The following is a 22,480-nucleotide window of genomic DNA, read 5'->3' as shown; positions in this document are numbered from 1 at the left end:
GGCCCCTTCATCTCATGCCTCTGGTTTCACGGCTCCCCTCCTCCTTCTCTGTTTCCAGGTTTGGCCGTCCATCAGATCATCACCATCACCGTCTCCCTCATCATGGTCATAGCTGCTCTGATTACAACTCTTGTCTTAAAAAACTGGTAAGGACCCTTGGCCCTTCTGGCTGGGTAATGGGGGTCAGTGGGGGTCCCTGGGGAAGCACACACAGAGAGTTTCTTGCTTCTCAACACCATCTCAGATCACAGCCCAGGGAATCATTTCTCTGGAATGGAGAGTGCCACACAGCTCCTGCCCTGCTCAACCCACTCGCCTTTGCCCGGACAGCTCGGCCACCCAGTGGGAGGGGTTGTTCCCTGACAGTGCCCTCCCAGTGGGTTTCCCTGCTTGGCTTAATTCCTTAGGCAGCAGGTAGCCTGTTCCCAAAGCCTATCTCTCGGATCCTAGCGCCCCTCTGAATGTCCCCTTCACAGCTCGGTTTGGTTTTCCTTATTTCATACCAGCAGCCTGGCTGGGGTCCCTGCCCGCCCCTTGCCGTCCCCCACCTTCCTCTCGCAGTCACTCTGTGTCTGCTGAACTAGGTTACTTCTTTGCTCCAGGCAGCCCGTCTTCACCTATTTCCTCCTGGAAATTGGCCTACTTTGAGCTTGGCCTTGCTGGGTGTACACACCTGCTACACCCCTGGGAGAATCAGGGGGCTGCCAGCTGACCCCACTGCCCGCACGCCTCCTGGGCCCCTGTCCACCTGTAGTCTCTCCTCCAGCTAGTGAGGCACCTCTTAACATCAAAGCCAAAGCACCTTGGATGCAAATCATCCCCCTGCCAGCCTTGGTAGAAAGTCACAGATTGGTGGGAGGGAAGTGCCCTGAGCCTCTGGGTAACAGAGACTTGAGGAAATGAGAGAGAAAGCCGGCCTTTAGGATTACAGAGGACAACGTGTGGAGAGGTACCACCCCGGAACAGCCCAGGGAGGTCTTAGAGCTCCTGATGGCCAGCAAACCCTGGACCTGGGGTGTTTTCTGGGGGAGATAGTGAAGATAATCGTCAGCTCTCAGCAGCATGTCTTGGGCAGGGCTGGCTGGTTGGAGAAGGGGCTCCAGGTCCCTGGACTGCATGGATGCTCGGCAGGTCCGATCCCACTGGCTGTCTTGATGGTGAAATCCCATCCCCACCAAGGAGGTGGCAGACTGTGATGCTGTAATAGGCAACAAGCTTCCTCTTGGTTTTCCCACACTTCGGGGTTTTCAGCAGACCTTCAAAGAGTCTTTTGGGGAAGACAGTCCAGCAGGGTGAATAAGTGGTTCCATGACGTTGGTGGGCGGGGTTGGGGGGCGTCCCTTGGCTTTCACATCCATCTTCTCACCTTCATTTATGGGCAGTCTTCCTTGCCAGCTATCGAGATTCTCTCATTGGGAAGAGGCAGGGAATTAACACAATTTATATGGGGACAGGCTCATGAACCCCCGCCCCTTGCAGCCCACTCACTCTGCAAAGGCTCTGAGCTGTGAAGCGGGTAGAAAAGGAGAACTGATGAGCTAATGAGAACCACGACCCCTCAAATCTCCTCCTCCCTGCCCTCCTTCATGGGCATGACACTTCTTTCCATCCTTGTGAACTTGCCCTAGAGGTGACTCCTGGAGCCGGGAAGTGTCCCTGTGCACCTTCTCTATCAAATTCCTTGGTCAACAGGGGTGGGACCCATGTGTGCAGTCCACATAGTGTCTGAAAGCCTCTGTGGTCCAAAAGGACAGGGAACGAAGGTAGGTACCCACGAACACGAACACAGTCTTCTTCATAGATCCAAACGGTCTGCTTTCATTTCCAGCTTGTGAGCCTGGGCAGAGGAGAGGCTGAGGATGAGAGTTCCCAGTCTTATCTATCCCCAAAGATAATTACGTGGTCCACTCCACGTGAACTACGGCCGCCCCAACCTGTGGACAGAACCTTCCCCATGATCATCATTTCCATACCATCTAGGTGTTCCTGGGGAAACTGAGTCAGTACTACCACCCGGCTGACATTTCTTGGCCAAACCAGACCTCCGCTCCCCGATAACACAACTCCACCCCTCACTTCTTAATCCTTCCTGCAATAACGGCCGCATCTAACATTCAAATTTTATTTTATTTTTAAAAAAAGAGCCCATTGCTTGTGGTTGATCTTTCTGAAGAGGTTGGGAATTACTATTAAATGATGTCTAATTAATGCCTGGAGGTGAAGATTCCTTAGCGTCAGTGCGGCGGGAGATGCTGGTGGGTCTCTGCACCTGCAAGTCCCCCACCCCGACTCCGACCCCCACCCCGACCTTTCTCTCCCCCAGCTGCGCACAGAGTGGGAACCCACGAAGGAACAGCCACCAGCGGAAGACGAACCATCAGGAGGAGAGTTGCCAGAACCTGACAGACTTCACGCCTGCCCGGGTGCCCAGCAGTCTGGACATCTTCACGGCCTACAACGAGACCCTCCAGTGTTCCCACGAGTGTGTCCGGGCATCCGTGCCCGTCTACACTGACGAGACGCTGCACCCGGCCGGGGAGTACAAGTCCACATTTAATGGGAACCGGTAAGTGCAGGCGTGAGCCAGAGTTGGCCGCTGCCCCCTTCTGGGGATGCCGGGTCTGTGGATTGGTGTCAGGCAGCTTTCTCATCTCTTTATGTGGTCGGGGCACATGCAGGCAGCTCATTTGCTGAGATGAGACAAGACGCACAGTACTAAGGTGCCAGGGTTCACATCTGGACCCCTGCACTTGGCCAGTGGATGGACCTGCCTTGCTTGGTCCTGGATCCCACATTCTGGAAGCTGAGCAGACAGCTCAGAGCCCAGAACCAGCCTCTTAGTCTCAATCAAGCCTCCAAAATATCAGCAAATCGTGATGGGTCCCTCCCTCCCCAGTCAATATCTGTGAACCCCCATCACTAAAATGTCAGCAGCAGATCTGGCAGAAATATCAAACACCAAGCAGACTCCTGGTTATTAAATGCTCTTTTTAATGAGTCATATGTAATCCCTCAAAGAAGACATGTCTCTAAAACCATCCCTGGGAATGTTTAAGAAACCCTTGAGTCAGCTTCTGAAGGTTTATCCGGAATTAGATTAAAATATCAATAAGCTATTTTTTTTTCCTAAGTGAGTACACATTCATGCATCATTTTGTAAATTAAAAGAGAAACAATTCTCCAACGACTTAAAGATCTTAGGAAGAAATGAGCAGGACAGCAGGCTGACTTGAGGGGCATGGGGTCAGTGACAGGAGTGGTGACCGGGGACACTGCCCAAGGTGCCCTACCGGGCTCCTCCCAGAATCCAGGTCGAGGAGACTCAGGGGAGCCTTCAACTGTTGTGTCTGTGGCTCATGTTGGCCTTGTCCTGTCCTGGAGAGCGAGGAGGTGTTCCTTAGACACCTCCCTGCTGCTCCTCTCCTGGTATCTCCATGTCGGACTCTACTGTATGTTCTGTCTGAGATACTCCCTCCCCAGGGGAGAAGAGTGGAGAGCAGAAACCCCAGGACCCTCCCTCTGAACGACTTTGCTTTTACTCGACCACATTGGGGAGCCCGTGGGTTGCATCCCAGCCTTCCAGAAGGCCGAGTTCACAAAGAATTGGAGAAAAAGCTTTAAAATCATTTCATTGAATGCCTGTGTGCCTGTTTGGATATAAATCTTGGCCACTCAGAACCTCAGGCTTGGGGGGAGAAGGAAAAGGGAGTAGGTGGGTCCTGGTGTTTCACTGTGTCTCCCTCTCTGCCCCCATGTCCTGGGAGAGCCCTGTCCATGTGTAGGGTGGGCACAGCTAGCTGGTGTGGATGCCCTGGAGAGAACAGCTTCTTGTGTTGGGGCCAAAGGTGATGCTCTGTTGGTTCTCACTGGCTCTGGGAAACATTGGCTTAGTCTCGAAGGGGACAAAATAACTTGGGGCAAAGGGCATTTTAGGCATCAGGCCCTGCCCTCTCCATAATGTGCAGTAAAGTGGGTGGAATCTCTGATCTCAGAGGCAGAGACCCTGAGCTTTGCACTTGTATTGCAAATGAAAATCTGAAATCCAGACATAGCATCTCTGTGCATCTTCACCAGATTCGTCCTATGCACAGAACCCTTGGACTGCGTGTCCTCTTAGGCCTCCCAAAGTGAAAGGGAGGACTGGCCAACACAGGGAGAGGTGGCCAGTGGGTCCAGGCCAGGTGAAGCATCACCTTCTGGGAGTTCTTTTTGCCTGGAGAAGCCAGTTTTCTGCAACAGGTCCCATCCAGCCTGCCTGTCAGGTTTTACATATGAGCCCTCGCAAGCCCATTTTTCTGCTTGCTGCAGGCCCTCTTCTTCTGATCGGCATCTTATTCCTGTGGCCTTTGTGTCTGAGAAATGGTTTGAAATCTCCTGCTGACTGGCCGAAGTCTTTTTTACCTCCTGGGGGCAGGGCAGACGCCATGTGTCTGTTTTATGGTATGTACCTCTCTTATTGGACCTTGCTTGATTTTCCCCACCCCCCCATCTTTCCTCTGGAATACTGGGAGCCTGTCTGGACATGGCAGGTGGGCCTCAGCAAGGGCATCATTGCCCTGAATGCAAACCAGAGGGCTGGGTGTGTGGTCTCTCTGCTGCACTCGTTAGAAATGCCCCCACATCCCAGTGGGAGGGAACGACAGACTCAGGAACCCCTGCTCTGCAATCTTGTCCAGTTCTGCACATGCTGCTCCATCTCCCAGGAAGCCCTGTAGGGCAGGGGACCCCGTTCTGGAAACAAGCTATAGGTACACCCCTCACTTCCCCAAACAAAAGGAGATCAGAGCCCCAGCCCAGTGGGCAGACACCATGCCGCCACCCCGTCTCTACGTGGGGGTGGGGAGAGAGAACACTGAGTGGAATTAAAATACAATTTTGAAATATAAAAATAAGAGATAAGAAAGAAAATGATAAAGAGAGAAAGTGAAGAGTTGAGACGTCTACTAATTTGAAGCCAGGGACCGGTACCAAAACAGGGATGAATTTGCCACGCTCTGCTGGATAGGAACATTTGGTTTGCTTTCAATGATATTGACTTTAATGCTGACATTAAATTGCTTTCTTCTGTGCTGAACCTCCTGAACACACAGGCTGCTGTGGGGGGAAAAGGATCTTGTCACCCCCCCAGTGACTGCACATTCTGGATGAACAGTCAATTGAGGTGACTGGGTTTTTTTTTGTTTTTTTTTTCATTTTTCTTGTTTGATGCTAGGGTTTTCAAAGGATGACATCTTGCTCATCCACAGAGAACATCTTTTTTCCTCCAGATCTTCTCTCTAAGCATGACGTCACATCCCTTCCAGAAGCAGGGAATCCAGTTTTTAGGGTTATCTATATTTGAAAAAAAATTTTTTTCTTTACTTTTTCTCACCTTCTGATGTGGGGACTGAGTGGGAAATGTCATTGTCAGAATTGGAGAAGGTCCTGGGGCTTCTTGGGGTGTACCCCATCTTCTTCGGGAGCACACAGGACCCTCAGAGGCCTCTGCTTACAGCACTTCTGAGGGGCCAGGGGCCCCAGCTGCTTGGAGAAGCAGGTATCAATCAAATGGTTCATAATTCCAGCCCTAGCGAACTGTATATTTATTCCACATCAAATGTCCATCCCTCACTTTTGTCCTGAAGCCAGAACAACCTGATTAGCACTATGTTTAGCCGATGGGTGAAGGAATATAATGAGGTTAAAATGGAAATTGACCCCCTACTCACACAGAGGCCTTTGCTGAGATGTATAGGTCAGGCAGGTGAGATGAGGGCTGTGCCCGACATTCAAGAGCCACATGCCCTGGACACAGCTTCTCTGTCAGATGCTTGCACCTTTGTCTGCCTGGATGTGACTCATCTCATTAAGGCTTCGGACAAGCTCCCTTTGGCGTTTCAACCCAGCAAGCGATGGGGAAGCTCCCAGTTAGCAGTGGAACTCCCGCCTGCCTGGCAAGGCCTCTGCAGGGCGGCCAGGTGAGCGCCTGCATCTCCTTTGGGATTTCACAAATGCATAAATGCTTAAGGCATTGACCTGGGAGACCCTAGCCCTGCACATCAAAGACATCTGCTCTCTTCCTCCAAGAGCTATGGACCTGCAGGCCTGAGGTGGACACGCCTTCCATTCCAAGTAGCCCCCATCTGGAGAGGGTGGGGGAGACACTGCCCTAATGGCACATTCACATGGCAGCTCATTGGCACACTTTGGACATATAGAGACCCATTCAGTCTTCTCAGCAATCCCACTTACAGATGGGAAACTGAGGTCAGATGGGGAGGTCATGTGACTTGCCTGAGGCCAGTCATGTTGTAAGTGGTGGGGCCACGTGATCCTAGGCCACCTGATTCTCGGGCCACACTCTGCCCACCAGTCAGACTTCCTCAACTGCTATTCCCAGTGGAATGCCTCTGTGCCCCTTTCCATCCCTGATGGCACCCTAAGTGAGAAGGGAGTCAGGTAGTGGGAGAGGAAGGAGGGGTTTCCAGCTGATTTGGCATCCCTGCAGGGGACACACAGCCTGACTCTGCAGAGCAGGGGGGCATTGCAGTTCAGAGACCAGCCCCGGATCCTCCAAAAGTCTGGGCCAAGGATTGAACCAAGGAGCTGCAGACCTGACTTTAAAAGAAAACCAGGTTGGGAGGAAAAAGTGCTTTTTATCCACACCTCTGGTCCAGAAGACATTCCCGTCCCCTTTGCCCAGTTCTCTCTAGTAGCCCAGGACGTAGAAGGACCCCACGAGCTAAAAGGTGGGTTCTGCCAGTGTGCCACCCAAGACGGGCCCCAGGGACCATGTTCTCCACCAGTTGTCCAGACCCCACTTCCCAACTCTGCGTGAGGATCAATTTCAAGACCATCCCCATCTACAGGAAGACACCTCTGTGTCTGGAGAGCTCGACCCTCCCACCATGGATCTCAGGTGGGCATTCTGGGGAGGAGAGAAGAGGCAACAGGACTCAGCGGAGCCTGGCCACGCTAAGCCACAGCACCTATGGACTCGGGGCAGTGGCTCCCTCCAGCCGACTCCTCCCGGAGACGCAGACCAGGAGGTCCACGTGAGCAGCCTTGTTAGTCCTTGATAAACGCTTACACATCCCTTCGCTGTGGGTCACACGGGCTGTTTATCACTCACTGGGAGGAAAACATTCGCCTTCGAAGTGTCCCTGATGTCTACAGTTAATGCCTGGATGTGAGGATGGAGCGGTGGAGAGCCAGGAAGACGGCTCAGATTTATTGGGATTCTTATTGTCCCTTAAATAAATAGCAATTAATACTGGAACATTTAATTAAGGTTTAAGAGCCAGCAGAGATATTTATCTCTTGCATAACTGTTAGGCCTCTCCAAATGCATTTTTAATGATGCTACCACAGTTTGTTACAGCACCGTCATGTGTGCTCACGCTAACCCACACGCACGTCTGGGACCCAAGCCCCGCCCACCCCATTTCCCTGCGGGCAGCTTGATGGTGATTCTAGGGCTCGTGGACACAGGTGACCCAACCTGGGCAGAAATTTGTCCCGTTTCCCTAGATTCAGCCTCTGTGAGAGATTCCAGCAGACTCTTTACCTGGACCTTCCTCAGTGGAGCCTGATGGAACGCTGGGCAAGACAAAACGAGGCGGCCTTTCCTGCTCCGAGGAAAGAGACCTTGAACACAGGCCTGTCATTGGCTCTTGGGCTGATTTCCTGTCATTTTTCATGCAGCAAGTAAACTTCAGAAAAACCTCATCAGTGTTCAGATCTTCCCGTTTGCCGAGGCCACTTCATTCCAGCCTGAGAACTCATAAAAGCTCTTGCATCTGAAGCAAGTGAGAAATAAATCATGCGTTATTATTATTTTCAAAAAAAAAAAAAACCACACTGAAGAGATAACTAATAAAAAAAACAAGAAGTGCACCTGAGCCTTCCTGCTTTGTTCTGAAAAATGCATTAACAGAATATCCAGCTTCTGTAATTCAAAGAAATGTTTTCTTCAAAGCAACATCCAGACCCTTCTGGAAGCCGTTTTTCTCCCCAAGCTGAGAACCAGCACCAAGGAAACCGGTGTGCAAGAAGCTTTTTCGGGATGTGGAGAAACTAACTAGAGGCTCACTCTCCAGGAGGCCTTGCTGCCAACTGCCTGTTCTCTTTGTTCCTCAGAAGCTGATACAGATCTTGAAACCCAGGACCCTCGTGTGGTTTGCAGCTCTGGGGGCCACAGAGCCAGAGCATCCCCTTCCAGGCAGCAGAGGGCACTGGTTTCTCCCAAGTCAGGATTCATCCTGGATCCCTGATCGCTCAGATCTCTCTCCAGCCATAGCTTTTCCTTCTGGCTCAGAGTCTCCCCTGCCTGCCCTCACCAGCTATACGACCTCGCCAGTGTCCTTCTCCAGGCAGGATGCACTTCCTCTCTGCCCCTCCCTGGGTGAATGCCAGGCTGAGAGGCTCTTTCTCTGAGCCTTTGGATCAGAAAAAACCCAGCGCTTCCCCTCAAGTGGAGTGCAAGCAGCAGTGTTTCAGCAGGAACTGGGGCAGGCCTGGAAGGTGGCCTGGCAACCGAGCCCTCTCCTTCTTGCAGCGGACCATCACCTCTGCAGGAAGCCAGCACTGCTGTTCCAACAGCTACTCAAGGTGCAGAGTTGGAGCCATCGCTCCTTCTCTATACCACCTCTTTTTCATTCTGAAAAAGTGAAAGTGAAAGTGTTAGTCATTTGTGTCTGACTCTTTCCTACCCCATGGACTTTAGCCTGCCAGGTTCCTCTGTTCCTAGGATTTTCAGGCAAGAATACTGGAGGGGGTCACCATTCCCTTCTCCAGGGGATCTTCCCTACCCAGGGATTGAGCCTGGGTCTCCTGCATTGCAGGCAGATTCTTTAATGACTCAGCCACCAGGAAAATGCCTGAGATGCTGATAGAAGCAGATATTGTTAAGTTTGGAAGATACTTGGCCCCCTCAGTGGCCCAAGAGCCCCTCCAGCCATCCTCCCAGGCAGGCAGTATATGACGGTCATTCCAGACAGATAAGGGGCTGAGGACAATGCTTCTTTCACACAGATGCCTCTGCTCTGAATTTCATTCAGTGTTGATCTCCCTCCAGAGGGCCAGGCTCAGAGCTGGTACCCAGGCAAACTTTGGCGGACCTGGCAGGCACCCATGAGACCTGGGTGACATGTGATGTACACACACTCAGGTACAAAGCAGTGCCTGAGGAGTCACAGAAACAGATGCTCTAACAGAGATTAAACAGAACATGCTTAGGAAAGGAAGGGGTATCCATGAAGGTCTCCCCAGGGAGGTAACAGTCAGCAGAAACTTGGGGTTTTTCAGGTCAGAGATTTGCTATTGAAGCCAGGCAACCGCCCGGAAAGGAGAGGGAGAGATGGGGCAAGAGGGGCCGGGCCCTTGTCCTCGAGGATCCGAGGAGCCACTGTCAGAAGCACTGAAGACTTTTAAGCCTTTTAGCAGATAATGTCTGTTTGAAAAACCCTCAGGAGACGGCTGGCCCCAGGGAAGAAGCAGTAGCAGTGCCTCCCTCATCTGTTTGGTTAAGGTTGCCAAGAAGGATTGGAGAGCAGCCCCAGGCTGCAGTTCTCCCTTCTTAGGAAAGGAGGCCCTGTGACTCCAGGTCCCACCCTGGATGCATTTGAGAGTGGGCAGGGGCCTGGTGGTCAACCTGCTGGGGCAGTGGGCAGCAACTCAATCCAGAGACTGCCCCAGATCTGGGCAGACGGTCACTAGGTCACTAGGTCTGGCTTTTACTGTCCCCATATTTTTTCATAGGTGACAGGATGAGATGGTTAGATAGCATCACCAACCCAATGGTCAGTGGACATGAGTTTGAGCAAACTCTGGGAGATAGTGAAGGACAGGGAAGACTGGCATGCTGCAGTCCATGGGGTTGCAGAGAGTCAGGCACAACTTAGTGACTAAACAATAGCAACAATATTTTTTCAATATGTATATATATTTTAAGATTTTTTGATATGGACCATTGTTTAAAAGTCTTTTGTTGAATTTGTTACCATATTGCTTCTGTTTTATGTTTTGCTTTCTTGGCTATGAGGCATGTATGATCTTAGTTCCCTGATCAGGGATCAAACCCACACCCCCTACACTGGAAGGCAAAATCTTAACCGTTGGACCACCAGGGAAGTCCCCCAATATATTTCTTAAGTTCTTAAAATTGTAGTAAAATATATATAACATAAAACTGACCATTTTACTTTTAACTGTTTTTAATGGAACAGTTCTGTGGCATTAAGTACATTCACAGTTGTGCAGCCGCCACCACTGTCCACCTTCACAACTCTTGTTGTTTTTCCTGAACTGGTATTATGCCCCCCTTAGACACTAACTCCCCCCACCCGCCCCTGGCACCCAGCTTTCTACTCTCTGTCCCCAGGAACTTGACAACTCTGAGGACTTCTTATAAGTGGCATCATCACAGATTTGTCTCCACATTTTTTAACTTTCTAAAGATTAAAAAGAAGGTAGACATACAGGAGGGATATTCTGCTTTAATGATTTCACTTTTTAAACCACACTCCCTCTCTCCCTGCAAATCCTAGAGAGCCTAGGCATTGGCAGGCGGGGGGCTGGCGGGGGTGGTGGATAGTTGGAGTGACCTTGCCGAGGGTGGTCCAGCACACAGTTGACCAGATGTCCATTTCATCACACTCCTGCTCACAGCCAGGCAGGCCATCCCACAGGAGATGAGTGGACGCCTCATTTGGGCCTCCTGGGATTGCCCAAACAGGTGTCATTTGTTTGGGCAAGGCGACGCCCTGCCTTTCTTATCCAAACCACGAGGGGTCCTGGAGAGGGAACAGGCACTGCCACCTCACCTCATGGAGTAGACTTTCATGTGCTGAGGCCCTCGGAGAAGACAACGTGTGCAGTGCTGACCAGATGCTTTCCTGAGGGCTGAAGGTGTGTCCCTGCACCCGGATGCCCTTCAGCCCTCCGTCCTGTGTAGGTTCACCTGGGGGGATTATTGATGCAGGAGAAAGAACCTTACCCCAGAGTCCATTTGGAAGAAGGGTGCCATGGTATCCTCTTTGTACCATTTGAGGGTCCGATTTCCTGTCATTGTGGGAGTGCAGATGAGGACTCTGAGTGACAGCAGAGAGACACACCACCCCACCCTTGTAACAGAACAGCAGCTTTGAGCCAACCCCACTCCCGGAACCTGGGGCTGAGCTATGGGGCATTCTGACTTACCTGGCCATCCCCAGGACGGCTGTAGCTCTGTCTCCCTAGGGGATGCTGACCTCAGGGTTTGTCACTGAGGCAGGATGACTTTGGGGTCCCAATTTTCTGAGGCAGCACCCCCCAAACTGGGCAAAAGCCATCTGCTTCTTTGTAGCCATCTGACCTGGCCGGCACGCAGGGCAGTTCAGGTTCTTCCTCTGTCCAGTGAGATCACTTCTTAGGGAGACCCAAGGGGTAGTTATTCTGATGCAGTCCATCAGCCTCCCCAAGTCCCAGCCCCGTCCAGCTGAGCAAGATTGAAATGGATTCCATTGCTTCCTGCAGCCCAGGACTGTAGCTGGCAGCTCCCCCTGCCCTTGGCATCGGGAGCTGGAAGGGGAGCAAGCAGGACGCTGGATGCATTCAGTCACCTGAGGGCCTGGAGTGCCATGCCTGCTCATGAGTTAGTGTCGGGGTAGTCCCAGCCACCTCTTGGGAAGCCCAGGCCCCTCCCTCAAAGGCAGGAGGACCACTCTGTTAATTACTGTAATTAACACGAGGGCACCTCAGGATTCCTAGCATTTGTAGCAGTCCTTGGTGACCAGGTCCAGCGAGATAGCTTTGGTGCCCCCAGGATGACACTTGTGTGTCATTTAGCCAGGCAGCTGTGCACCCAGGTCTTGGTGACAGAGGCTCAGAGGGGCCTCATAGACACCTACTACTTTTGGCCCGCTGCCATTTAATCTCTTCTTGTTTTCTTTCCACACAGGATTCCGTTGGTGAACCTGTAAAAAAAAAAAAAATTAAAAATTACAAAAAACACACAAAACCTAAAACTAAACTATCTAAGGGGAGGGTCCCCACCCCTACCACTTCTGTTTGCCGGTGGGGAACTCTCAGAGCAGGACGCTATAGGCCAAATATATTTTTATAAAAATGCTGACGCCTATGGGGGACTGCCTTCTCCCAGAGCTCCTTTGGGAAACAGAAAGAAGACCCAACAGAAGGAACCGGAGACAGAAAAAGGGCAGGAGGACGCACCAGAAGCTGGAGTTTGTACTTCGATTCTGAACCTGTGCCAATAATACCATTATGTGCCATGTACTGACCTGAGGACTTGGTGACAAAGCCGAAGCCAAGCGAACCATGAGGAGTAAACTTACAGAAAACAGGAGTGGGTATCTCTTCTGTAGAGTCGCTATTTCTGGTTAATATACATATATAAATATATAAAGACACACAGATACACACACACACACACCCCTTTTTTGTACCGTAGCAATTTTTGAAGACCTTCAATGTTCCTTTTTAAAAAAAAAATGTGTTCTCGGTTACAAAATCTGATTTCTTTAACACGCTTAGTATGAACAGGATGAACTGGTGTTTTCTACTTGCAGGATCACACACAGGCACACGCGCGCATATACACACGTCCGCACATATATATGCATACACTGGAAATGCAGTTCCACGCGTGAGCATATTCTTCTGGTGACCTGGTGTCCCGTCGCTGTCCAGTCTGGGGCGGCCACGATGAGCAGACAAGACCCTTGAATGGCATGTCCTGCATTTGCTGGGTATTTGGTGAGTGGCACCGGGTGTGTGGTTTCTTATGTTGGGCCGGAATGAAGATTGCCATGGTTTTATCTACATACATACATACATATATATATATAATCTCTATACATATAAATACAACCTTTTTTCATTGAGTTGTTTGGAAAAGCTACCTAATAGCCATGTGCACACGTGTGTGGCCGGCCACTTACAAACGGGCCTGAGCATCAGATTTTGGGGGGGGGGTTGGCTGGTGGATTCTTGGCCATCTTTGTGTTATACAAACATAGACCGAATTAAAGGAATTTTCCAGTTCCCAAAATTAAAGGAATATATCCTCGTAGTATGTGTGCGCGTATGTCAGAGCATTACTCAGAAATCCGTGAGCGCCCCGTTCATCTGGGCAGGAGCACTGGGTCCTGGACCAGCATGCGGTGTCTCTTTCCCGCACAGTGGCACTCAAAGGTCACCCGCTCTTTCTTGAGCCTGAGAGTGACTTCGAACCTTGGTGGAGATGGTGGCAAAGATGCTGTCTCTTGTCGGCTCCTGTTGGCCAGCTTGTGAGCTTTGGCCTCTGAACCCCGACCACACACTTCAGTGAAGGTCCCCCTCTTTACGGCCCCCACTTTATGAAGGCGCCCTGTTGCCCCTCCTACTGTCAGTGGGAGTGCTGTAAAAGATGGGGATCCATCTGGGCCTCAGAGGGCATGTCCTCCTCCAGGGACCCCAGATTCTATGCACAGGGCCTGTCTCCTGTGAGTGATGTCACCAGTATAGCATGAAATGCGACAGGTTAAGTCGAAGGGTTAAAGGTCATCAGGCAGGAAGCTCACCCCTCCTACTCACTCACTGACCAGGCAGGTGACCCAATCCTTTCAGCAGGCTCCCTCCACAACACCTTGAAATGTACTTGGAAACTTGGCTTTGGTACCTTTTAATATATGGGAGAGTCAGACAATGCCAGCAGAGGGAAAAATGTCATTTTGTCACAATGCCCGTTAAGATCTGTTTTGGGGATACCCCCCTCCAAGAGTGGGAAAACTGTGTTTTTTGGTTTTTATTTTGTCATCCCCCTACCCTCCAAAGTTCTGGCACATTAACAAGATGCCACTAATGTCCACATCATCTCCAGGCTCCCGACTCGCCCGCATGGTGCTCCCTGCCACACTGCTGTCGGCCCGGCACCCAGCACAGTCAGCTCTCATCCTCCAGTCACTCTCCTCCACTGGAGGGTGGCCCTGGGGCCTCTGTGACTCAGGAGAGCACTGTGCAGTGTGAACCACAGGTGAGGGTTATGGGAGCCACCACTGTGTGTCGGATGAGATGAAGGTGATGGCAAGGGTGTCTGTTGTACCACTGGTAGCAGAGCCTAGGGTTCCTGACGGGGATGTGGCTCAGTGACCAGTGCATCACCTCTAACTGTAGCTCAATCCTCTCCCCTGGACCTCAGGCTGCCTGACTACTGGGTGACACAGAACTTTCGAAGGAAGCTTCAAATAGCAGCCACTTCCTCCGCCTCCAACACACACACAAACCCCTTTGGCACATGTTCAGGGCAGGGCTGGGGGATGCGTGTACCACCACCAGACAAGCCATGCCTGCATGTTCCCCACTGGGAATTCTAGAAGTGTACTGACAATCTGTCCAAATAAATCCACTTTGAGGAAGGCTACCATATCACGGTGATGGACGGAATGTGTGTAGAGATGCTTTATTTTTTAAATGGTTACCTGGAAACATCATCTCTATATACAAGGAGATGAAAGTGAGTAGGCTTACAAAATTAAGCTCCTTCAACAGTCAAGTCTATGAAATGATACAGCACAGGTTTTTTCTGACTCAGGCCCCGTGTTGTCGTTCAGTTGCTAAGTTGTGTTTTACTCTTTGAGACCCCATGGACTGCAGCATGCCAGTCTTCCCTGTCCTCCAGTATCTCCCTGAGTCTGCTCAAATTCATGTACATTGAGTCTGTGATGCCATCCATCACATCCTCCAACCATCTCACCCTCTGCGACACCCTTCTCCTCCTGCCCTCAATCTTTACCAGCATCAGAGTCTTTTCTTTAAAAAAAGTCAGTTCTCCACTTCAGGTGGCCAAAGTATTGTAGCTTCAGCTTTAGCGTCAGTCCTTCTAATGCACATGTGTACATTTGTCTGAACATTGTATGTATCTGTGTGTGATGAGTTTGGCCTGGCCATGCTTGCACAGACCTAGGTTGATGCTCTGGGTCAGTCAGTGATCCCTCTTCTCAGCTCTTTGGATTTCAGAGTCCACCAGTGACCCAGTTGTATCTTCTTAGATCCCGGGGCCCCAGTTCTTACATTTCCTTTAGCTTTTTTCTCTCTTCAAAAAAGGTACTCAAAGGAAGCCTTCATCTTGTTGTTTGGTGAGGTACTGCCCTCATGGGTTTTACTTTCTGTGAGGCAGAGGCAAACAATTAACACAGATGCAAACAAAATAATTTTCAGGGAGAAGGATGAAGGAAAAAATTTTAAAATAAATAAATTTATAAATAAAAAATAAATTTCATAGAGGGATGGTAGGAAAGCAACAGAGTAGGATGACAGGAAAGAGAGAAAAGGGGAGCTGTCTGGGTTTATTCATCTGGCCATCATCTCCAACTGAGAAGTCATCTCCACTTGCCATCATCTCCAGCTGGGAAGTCATCTCCACTTGCTTCCTGAAGGTTGGCCTGGGAATGAAGGATAAAAGTGAAGTACCAAGAAATAATTGCAACCATTATTGCAATAATTATTGCAATAATAATCGCAGTCATTGCAACCCTTCTACCCCCACCCCCCAATCATTCTAGCCAGAAGAAACACCTGAGGAAGCAGAGAGATAGGACCAAGAAGAGGCATATCACCTTGATGATGGACTTGATCTCTGCGTGGCATGCTGTCTCCCCCCAACCCGGGTCCCCTCCCTACTCACATCCCTAGGTTGTCAAGTCATCATTAGGTCAAGCAGATCTCAAGGAGGACAAAGAAACTCAAGGAGAGATAGGAAGCCCACAGGACAATGGGGGCCCCAGGGAGAGCCATCCCCCCTCGTAAGAGAAGTCAGCTGCCTTTCCCAATGCTCAACCTCAACACAGATCATACTCAGTAATGTACTTCTTAAACAACATCTGCTTTTATTCCAAAACATGCTGTGATTCATGTAATTCTGGAGTGGTTACTTTGGTACAGTTTGTCAATTTGCTATGCCATACTGTTTTTTGATCGTTTGTTTGTTTTCCGATGTAAATAGCACAGCCCACATAAACGAGCCAGACTCTCGCCATCTGAGAATCTTTGATTATTCTTCCCAACTTGTTCTTCTTCGCCTGCTCTGAGCCAAGATGTGTGTGTTAGCTGCACTCAGCACTATTCCTGGGGCTCCCATCCAGGTCTCAAATGATCGGTTGATGTTTTGAAATACGCTCCCAGCCCTTCATTTCAAAAAGTGTGAGGCCTGGGTGGGCAGTTTTGCATTTCTAAGTTTTGAGTTTGCACTTAAATGTAAAGAATGGGATAAACAGAGGCGTAGGCAGAGGATCAGTCTTTTTATATCACCCCACCCATTGAACAAGGGGTTCCCAGGTGGCGCTAGTGGTAAAGAATCTGCCTGCCAATGCAGAAGACATAAGAGACAGGTGATCTCTGGATGGGGAAGGTCCCCTGGAGTAGGAAAAGGCAACCCATTCCAGTATTCTTGCCAGAAGAATCCTTTGGACAGAGGAGCCTGGTGGACTACAGTCCATGGGATTGCAAAAAGCTGGACACAACTAAAGCAACTTAGCACAACGTTAAACAAACAAGAAAACTGAATTTCTTTGGACTTCAAATGATTTTAGGAAGAGCTCAGCCAGCAAGCCCACAATAGCCAAACTCCAGAGTTCAAAACGGTCACCACGTGAGCAAGTAGGAAATTTAACTCTGGGCACAGTCTCTCTGTATGCCAAAGGGCCAGCTGTAGCATTTGCCCTTTGTCAGGAGAGCAGTGTTACCAGAGCAACCAGCCTCTGGTGGGTGGGGCTTGCATGTACCCCCTCCATTCTACTTCACTTTGGTTAGGGAGGTTCAGTGCCTAGGCTGTACTGATGAGAAAACTGTGAACACACAGGGCCAAGAACAGAAAAGGACAAGGAGAAGGAAGAGGCAAGCAAGATGCTATGTGGGCTCTTGAAGGCAGTAGTGCTTGGATGGGGGAGAGGGTAGCAATGCGGGTAAGGGGCTTCTCTCCATGGATTCCCAGACACCACAGCAACAACAGGTCCACAGCCCACACTTAACAGATGCACGGCCCACACCTGAGTGTAAAGGCAGCTGAAGAGAGTGGTCAGCTAAGCTACAACGTGTGTCTGTGTTGGAACTGGAAGGCTAAAACCCATCCTTCCAGAAGCCCCATTCCATTTCCCACTTGATAGATTCCCTGCTAAATGCTCCAAGAGTTGCGCAGCATAGAATCAAGAGAGAATCAGAGCAGTTTTGAATGAATCCATAAGTCTAAATCATATATGGAACCTGAGCTTAAGAGGCTGGTATAAACTGGGCCAGCCCTGCCCTCTGGGACAACAGAGGTTTATAAACACAGATGGGATAGGGTAAACAGAGAGTGAGCAGTAGGGGAAGGAGCCAGTGAACCTATCAATGGCCCTGCTGTCTTTTCTGTGTGGGTTGAAATCAGAACACACATGTACCATGGAGAGTATAAATGAAAGAGGTTCATAGAATAAGCCAGGAGAGTTGCTAAGACATCCCCTGGGGCTGAATTAACTTGCTCAAATCTTGAATTTCAAAGTAACACAACTGCTGATCATATATACAGAAATGGATGCAGAGAGGATCAGATTGTAGGAAATCCTTCTTTATAAAGTTAATTAGTTTTGCCTCGTGTAGTCTCTCTTAAAAATAGAATCCCCTGGAGACCTAGGTTCTTATCAACATCCAAATACTTGCAACCAAATAACTCCCCAGAAACTTCTTTCATGTGTGAACACAAACTCAGCTGTCCACACTGGTTAAGTTTTCTTGGATTTATGAAATTCTGCAATAAATTCTTTAGTGTTGATATTTATAGATTTTGGATTGGTGAACTGGCAGTTCGTGCCAGTCTTCCTGAATGTAACAAGTTATTGCTTCCAGAGAAGTGGGGAGAACTTTTTTCACAGGAGAAACAAGCCCTAAGTTCTACTTTTTGACATCATCTTGTACCACGAAGACTTGTTGCTAAAATGGTGGGAGACCCTTTGAAGACCCCCAGTACATTTGTGTGTAATAATTACGCAGGAAACTATAAGAGCAAAGACTGTTGTATTAACCTTCTAGACCAATGATTCATCTCCCAAGAGAACCATGTCATCCTTCTCCACTCTGCAATCATGCCAGGCCAGAAGGGACACTTTCAAAGACATTGTGACACCCTAAATTCAATTTGCAACCTTTGGGGGACTAAATGGAGTAGGAGAGAAGGGCTTCACTGAAGTCTCAGGTTGTAGGAATCCACATGGCAGTAGAATAGTGAACCAATAGTGTTGTTCTTGACAAGGTTTTTGTGACAGCAGTTACCACCAGAAAGAACCCTCTCCCTCTGCCTCCAATGTCTATTTTGGGCTAGACACTCCACTCTGTGTCATCTCTCCCTTATGTGTATGGATTTCTAACATCAAGTGTTGTGACTGCCGACAACTCAAGGTCTACAAGGCAACATGAGTATTTTTTTCATGGACTTACAGCAAGCAGACATGAACTGACATGAAAGTTCTGGAAAGGAGAGATTTCTAAGGTGCTGATAAGTATTGTGCTACTTCTGCACATAAGCACAACTGGATGGACAGTCAAGGGCCTTAAAGATGAAGATGGGCAACTGGTTTTGAAAAGTCAGCAGGAGTTACAGAACCCACCTATAGCCACACCCTCCTTGAGTTGAACTGCCGTGACCTACAGAAGACATTTGGTTTTATCGTTTTTGTTTGTTTGTTTTTCACATGTATTTGGATTGCTTCCTCTGAAGCCAGACGTGTGAAAGGACTTGAACAAAATCGGTTCTCAATCGACTCACCATGAATTTGATCTTTAAAGATGAATCCTCAGCATAAGATGACACGGAATGACTTGAGGTTCAGCAGAGCTTTCAAAGATACATGTCTTCCTTGGCTGGAAGATGAGCACCATCTGAAGCATTTGCTGCTCCCTGAAACATTCTCCTATTGTGGGGAGAGAGGATGTGGGGACTTAGCAAAGTCTGGGAATAAAACATTGAGACTGAGGGAAAGACTGTAGTCAGTTTTGGGTTCCAGATCATTGTTTTCTTAAAAACTAGAGAGTTTGTGGGGTTTTCTAATAGAAAAAACCCTTTTTTTCTGGCAGCCCCATTGGAATCCTTCCTCTTGCCTCACTTGGAGAAACAAGATGGCAGGCGATGGAGCCCAGAACACAGTTATTCTTCAGTAAAAATTATTTAAAGGAAAAGCAGAACAACAACCAAGCCTCACCTGACCATGAATGACTTTGCTGATTAAGTTTTACTTAACTCATGATTCATATTTGGGTCAACAAGAGATTCATTGATTTTCTGTCTCTTTATATGTATGCTACTGAACATGAGTTAAACCCTTGAACATGAGTTAGATCCAGAAAGTATTAAACTTGACATTGGAGGAAACATAAGACCACACATGGACTGTATTTTCAAAGTCTTTTACATTTTTTTCAAAAGGAGTAAATGTTTACCACAAAACATTTAGAACATAAATAGAGCCAGAAAGAAGGGCAAAATTGGAAACCCTTCAGTTCTTATTTAATTCAGTGGTAACTGTTCACTAAGGTCTGGGGAGTGAGGACAAGTCAGAGATCTCTCCATGGTAAGCATGGTTGCTTACCCATGTTGGAAACACCCATCTGTTTCCAACATATGTTTTCTAAAAAGTTAGTCTAACTAATGTTTAAAGGCATCCTTGTTGTGGACTACAGTCTTCACTAAGCACGAGAGTGTCTCCATGACTAAGTGGAAAAAGCAGTCAATCATTTGGATGTTTTGCTTTCACATCCATCATCACATGTGGGCACATCTGGGTGTTGTGGGGAGCGGCAGGGATACACAAGATACTCAGAGAAACATCCAAACTCTTGGCTGAGTTTTTCATGTGGGGCGTCTATCTGAGGGTCACAGATCTGATAACCAGAAGTCTCCATGCCCTTGTGAGACCCTCATGTACTTGAATCACACCCAAATTTACCAGGTTTAATCACATACATTTAAACACAGACCCATTCCCCCCTCCTCTCCCCAGCTCACCCGTGGAACTAGGAAACTCACAAACCATGAGCCTGAACCACAGGACAAGAAGGTCAAAGGTGATGGCCACACAGGCCCATTTCAGAACTTTATTTTTCTCCCCTCCCCAACTCATGTATAGCAACAATGGGTTTATTTTGATTTTCCTAAATTATTTTCTGATACAATAAACTGTTAACTGTTTATTTATACTTTTACATGGAGCAGTGGTTATTTTTCCATAGAAAAACAGAAGCTTCTCTGTTTATGTGTTACGCATATATATCTATGCCACAGCTGTCCTTACAGACATATGGATATATCATCTTCCTGAAAGAGCTCAATTATTGTAGTTTATTGTTGTGTTTTTCTTTGAATGCATCTCATAATCATGTTAATAAACAGACATGACACGAGCTACGGGGGTATGGGTGGGGGGCTGGGTGTGATTTCCATACAGGTGAAATTTTATTCCAGATTTTTTTAAGTTGTTTCTGTATTTCAAAGCAATGTAATTTGAAAAATTATTGTTAATGCAGCAGCTATATCAACTTTGCTGTATATTTAGTACTCTGATGTTGCTATTAAAAAAAAAAAACATAATATGAAAAAAAGAGACAAAAGAATCACCGTTAGTTCAGGTCATGACTGCAACATGACTTTTTCAAAATGTTATTTGTATATTTATTTCCTTTACCAGTATTATCTGAAACCTCCTCGAAGACTATGTTCATGTCTGTGTCATGGTTCACAGATTCTAAGATTTCCTCCTGGGTCTTGATTGTTTCCAAACCAATTCTTTCCCAGTTCAACCATGAAGAAAATATTTCCAGGTCTCTGGTGTGGGTCCCAGGGTTATTTGAAGCCAAGTCTATGCTAACTGGGTCGGTCCCATAATACTTTAGCTGAGACCACGAGGGCCCCCAAGAGTAGGCTGGGGGCTTCCTGGGAGGTTTTTTGTGGACCATCTGAGTCCAGGTCACATCTATGGAGATTTCCCTGCAGAGGAAACTGTCCCTGGGAGGAACAGAGATCCAAAGCTTCTTTGTCTGTGCCGAGGTGGGATATTCCAAAGGGCCCCCTTCCTTGGAGTTGATGGACTCATGGAATAGGCAGGGTTTACAGAGGCAGAAGATGGGCTCAGGTCAGGCCGATGGTGTGTGAGTGGCCCTGCCCCCAGCCCAGCGGTTCTTAACCAGGGACAGTTTTACTCCCCAGAGGGGGGTCACACTGGGAGGGGTTGCTCCTGGCCACTGGTGAGTAGAAGCTGGGATGCTGTAAGCATCATAAAATGCACACAATGGCCCCCAAAGCAATGGTCAGACCCAGATGTTGACAACGCCCAGAGAGCAAAGACTGCCCTTATCTTCAGGGACATAAGCTGAACTCTGCCCTGGTGGCAGGCAGGGGTCTTGCTCCCCTGATGTGGATTTAACGCGAATGCCTTTGCCTCAGAGGAAGTTTCCTGCCCCCCAGACCGTGGTCTCTCTGGTCAAGTCTGAGACAGCAAGGACCCTAAGGCTGTCTTCTTTTTCAGCAAAGTCACTCCCTTGGCTCTCAGCCCTCAGCCCAGTGAATTGCTCTTCTGATAGTGCCTATCCACATATCTGCTGCGGTATCCTGTGTTGGGGATCCCTTGACTGCAAAAGTCCTGCACATCATCAGCTGCCCAAGATACCATGAGCACCCCCTGGCTTCTGAAGGGCCCCTAGCCCATGGAGTGGACCCAGAACCTCACCCCATCCTCCCCCTTCCAGCCACAGACTCACAGGCCTCCAGAAAGTCTCTGCAACACAATTCACCTGCTGCCAAGTTTCCTGGCCCCTCTTTGTGGCTCAGTAGCTAAGATCAGTCTGTCTGACTCTTTGTGATCCCATGGATGGCAGCATGCCAGGCTTCCCTGTCCTTTGCTATCTCCCAGAGTATGCTCAAACTCATGTCCATTGAGTCAGTGATACCGTCCAACCATCTCATCCTCTGTTGTCTGCTTCTCGTCCTGCCCTCAATCTTTCCCTGCATCAGGTTCTTTTCCAATGAGTCGGCTCTTCAAATCAGGTGGCCAAAGTATTGGAGCTTCAGCTTCAGCATCAGTCCTCCAATGATATTCAGGATTGATTTCCTTTAGGATTGACTGGTTTATCTCCTTGCTGTGCAAGGGGTGCATCCATTGCCAAGGCCATTGACTAGCATCAGAAAGACAGGAGGGAGGGGGGCAGGGAACTGTGGTCTCAGGGATCAGGCAACACACAAGAGCCGACTTGCACCCTGGGATCCCAACGAAGGTCTGCAGAGTTAGAGACACGAGGTGTTCACCATCTTTTCCTAAAGGGAGAACAGGTTTAAGAATGCAGAGAAGTGAAAAGTGAAAGTGAAGTCGCTCAGTCGTGTCCAACTCTGCTACCCCATGGACTGTAGCCTACCAGGCACCTTCGTCCATGGGGTTTTCCAGGCAAGAGTATTGGAGTGGGTTGCCATTTCCTTCTTCAGGGGATCTTCCTGACCCAGGGATCGAAC

General features: G+C 48.8%; 1 protein-coding gene across 1 annotated transcript in view; it reads left to right on the top strand.

The window, feature by feature from the left end:
• The window catches only part of AJAP1 (adherens junctions associated protein 1), an 80,922-nt gene extending 68,971 nt beyond the window's left edge, over positions 1 to 11,951 (top strand). The window contains exons 3-6 of the mRNA NM_001206815.1: positions 59 to 146; positions 2,324 to 2,566; positions 4,309 to 4,440; positions 11,918 to 11,951. Coding sequence (NP_001193744.1) covers positions 59 to 146; positions 2,324 to 2,566; positions 4,309 to 4,381 — 404 coding nt within the window. The 3' untranslated portion in view covers positions 4,382 to 4,440; positions 11,918 to 11,951. The remainder of the gene's footprint in view (positions 1 to 58; positions 147 to 2,323; positions 2,567 to 4,308; positions 4,441 to 11,917) is intronic.
• Positions 11,952 to 22,480: the final 10,529 nt, after the last annotated feature.

The sequence above is a fragment of the Bos taurus genome, chromosome 16 (assembly GCF_002263795.3).
Source record: "Bos taurus isolate L1 Dominette 01449 registration number 42190680 breed Hereford chromosome 16, ARS-UCD2.0, whole genome shotgun sequence".
NCBI classification, from domain to species: domain Eukaryota; kingdom Metazoa; phylum Chordata; class Mammalia; order Artiodactyla; family Bovidae; genus Bos; species Bos taurus.
Note: the sequence above shows the minus strand (reverse complement) of the source record. Positions and strands in the feature narration are given on the sequence as shown.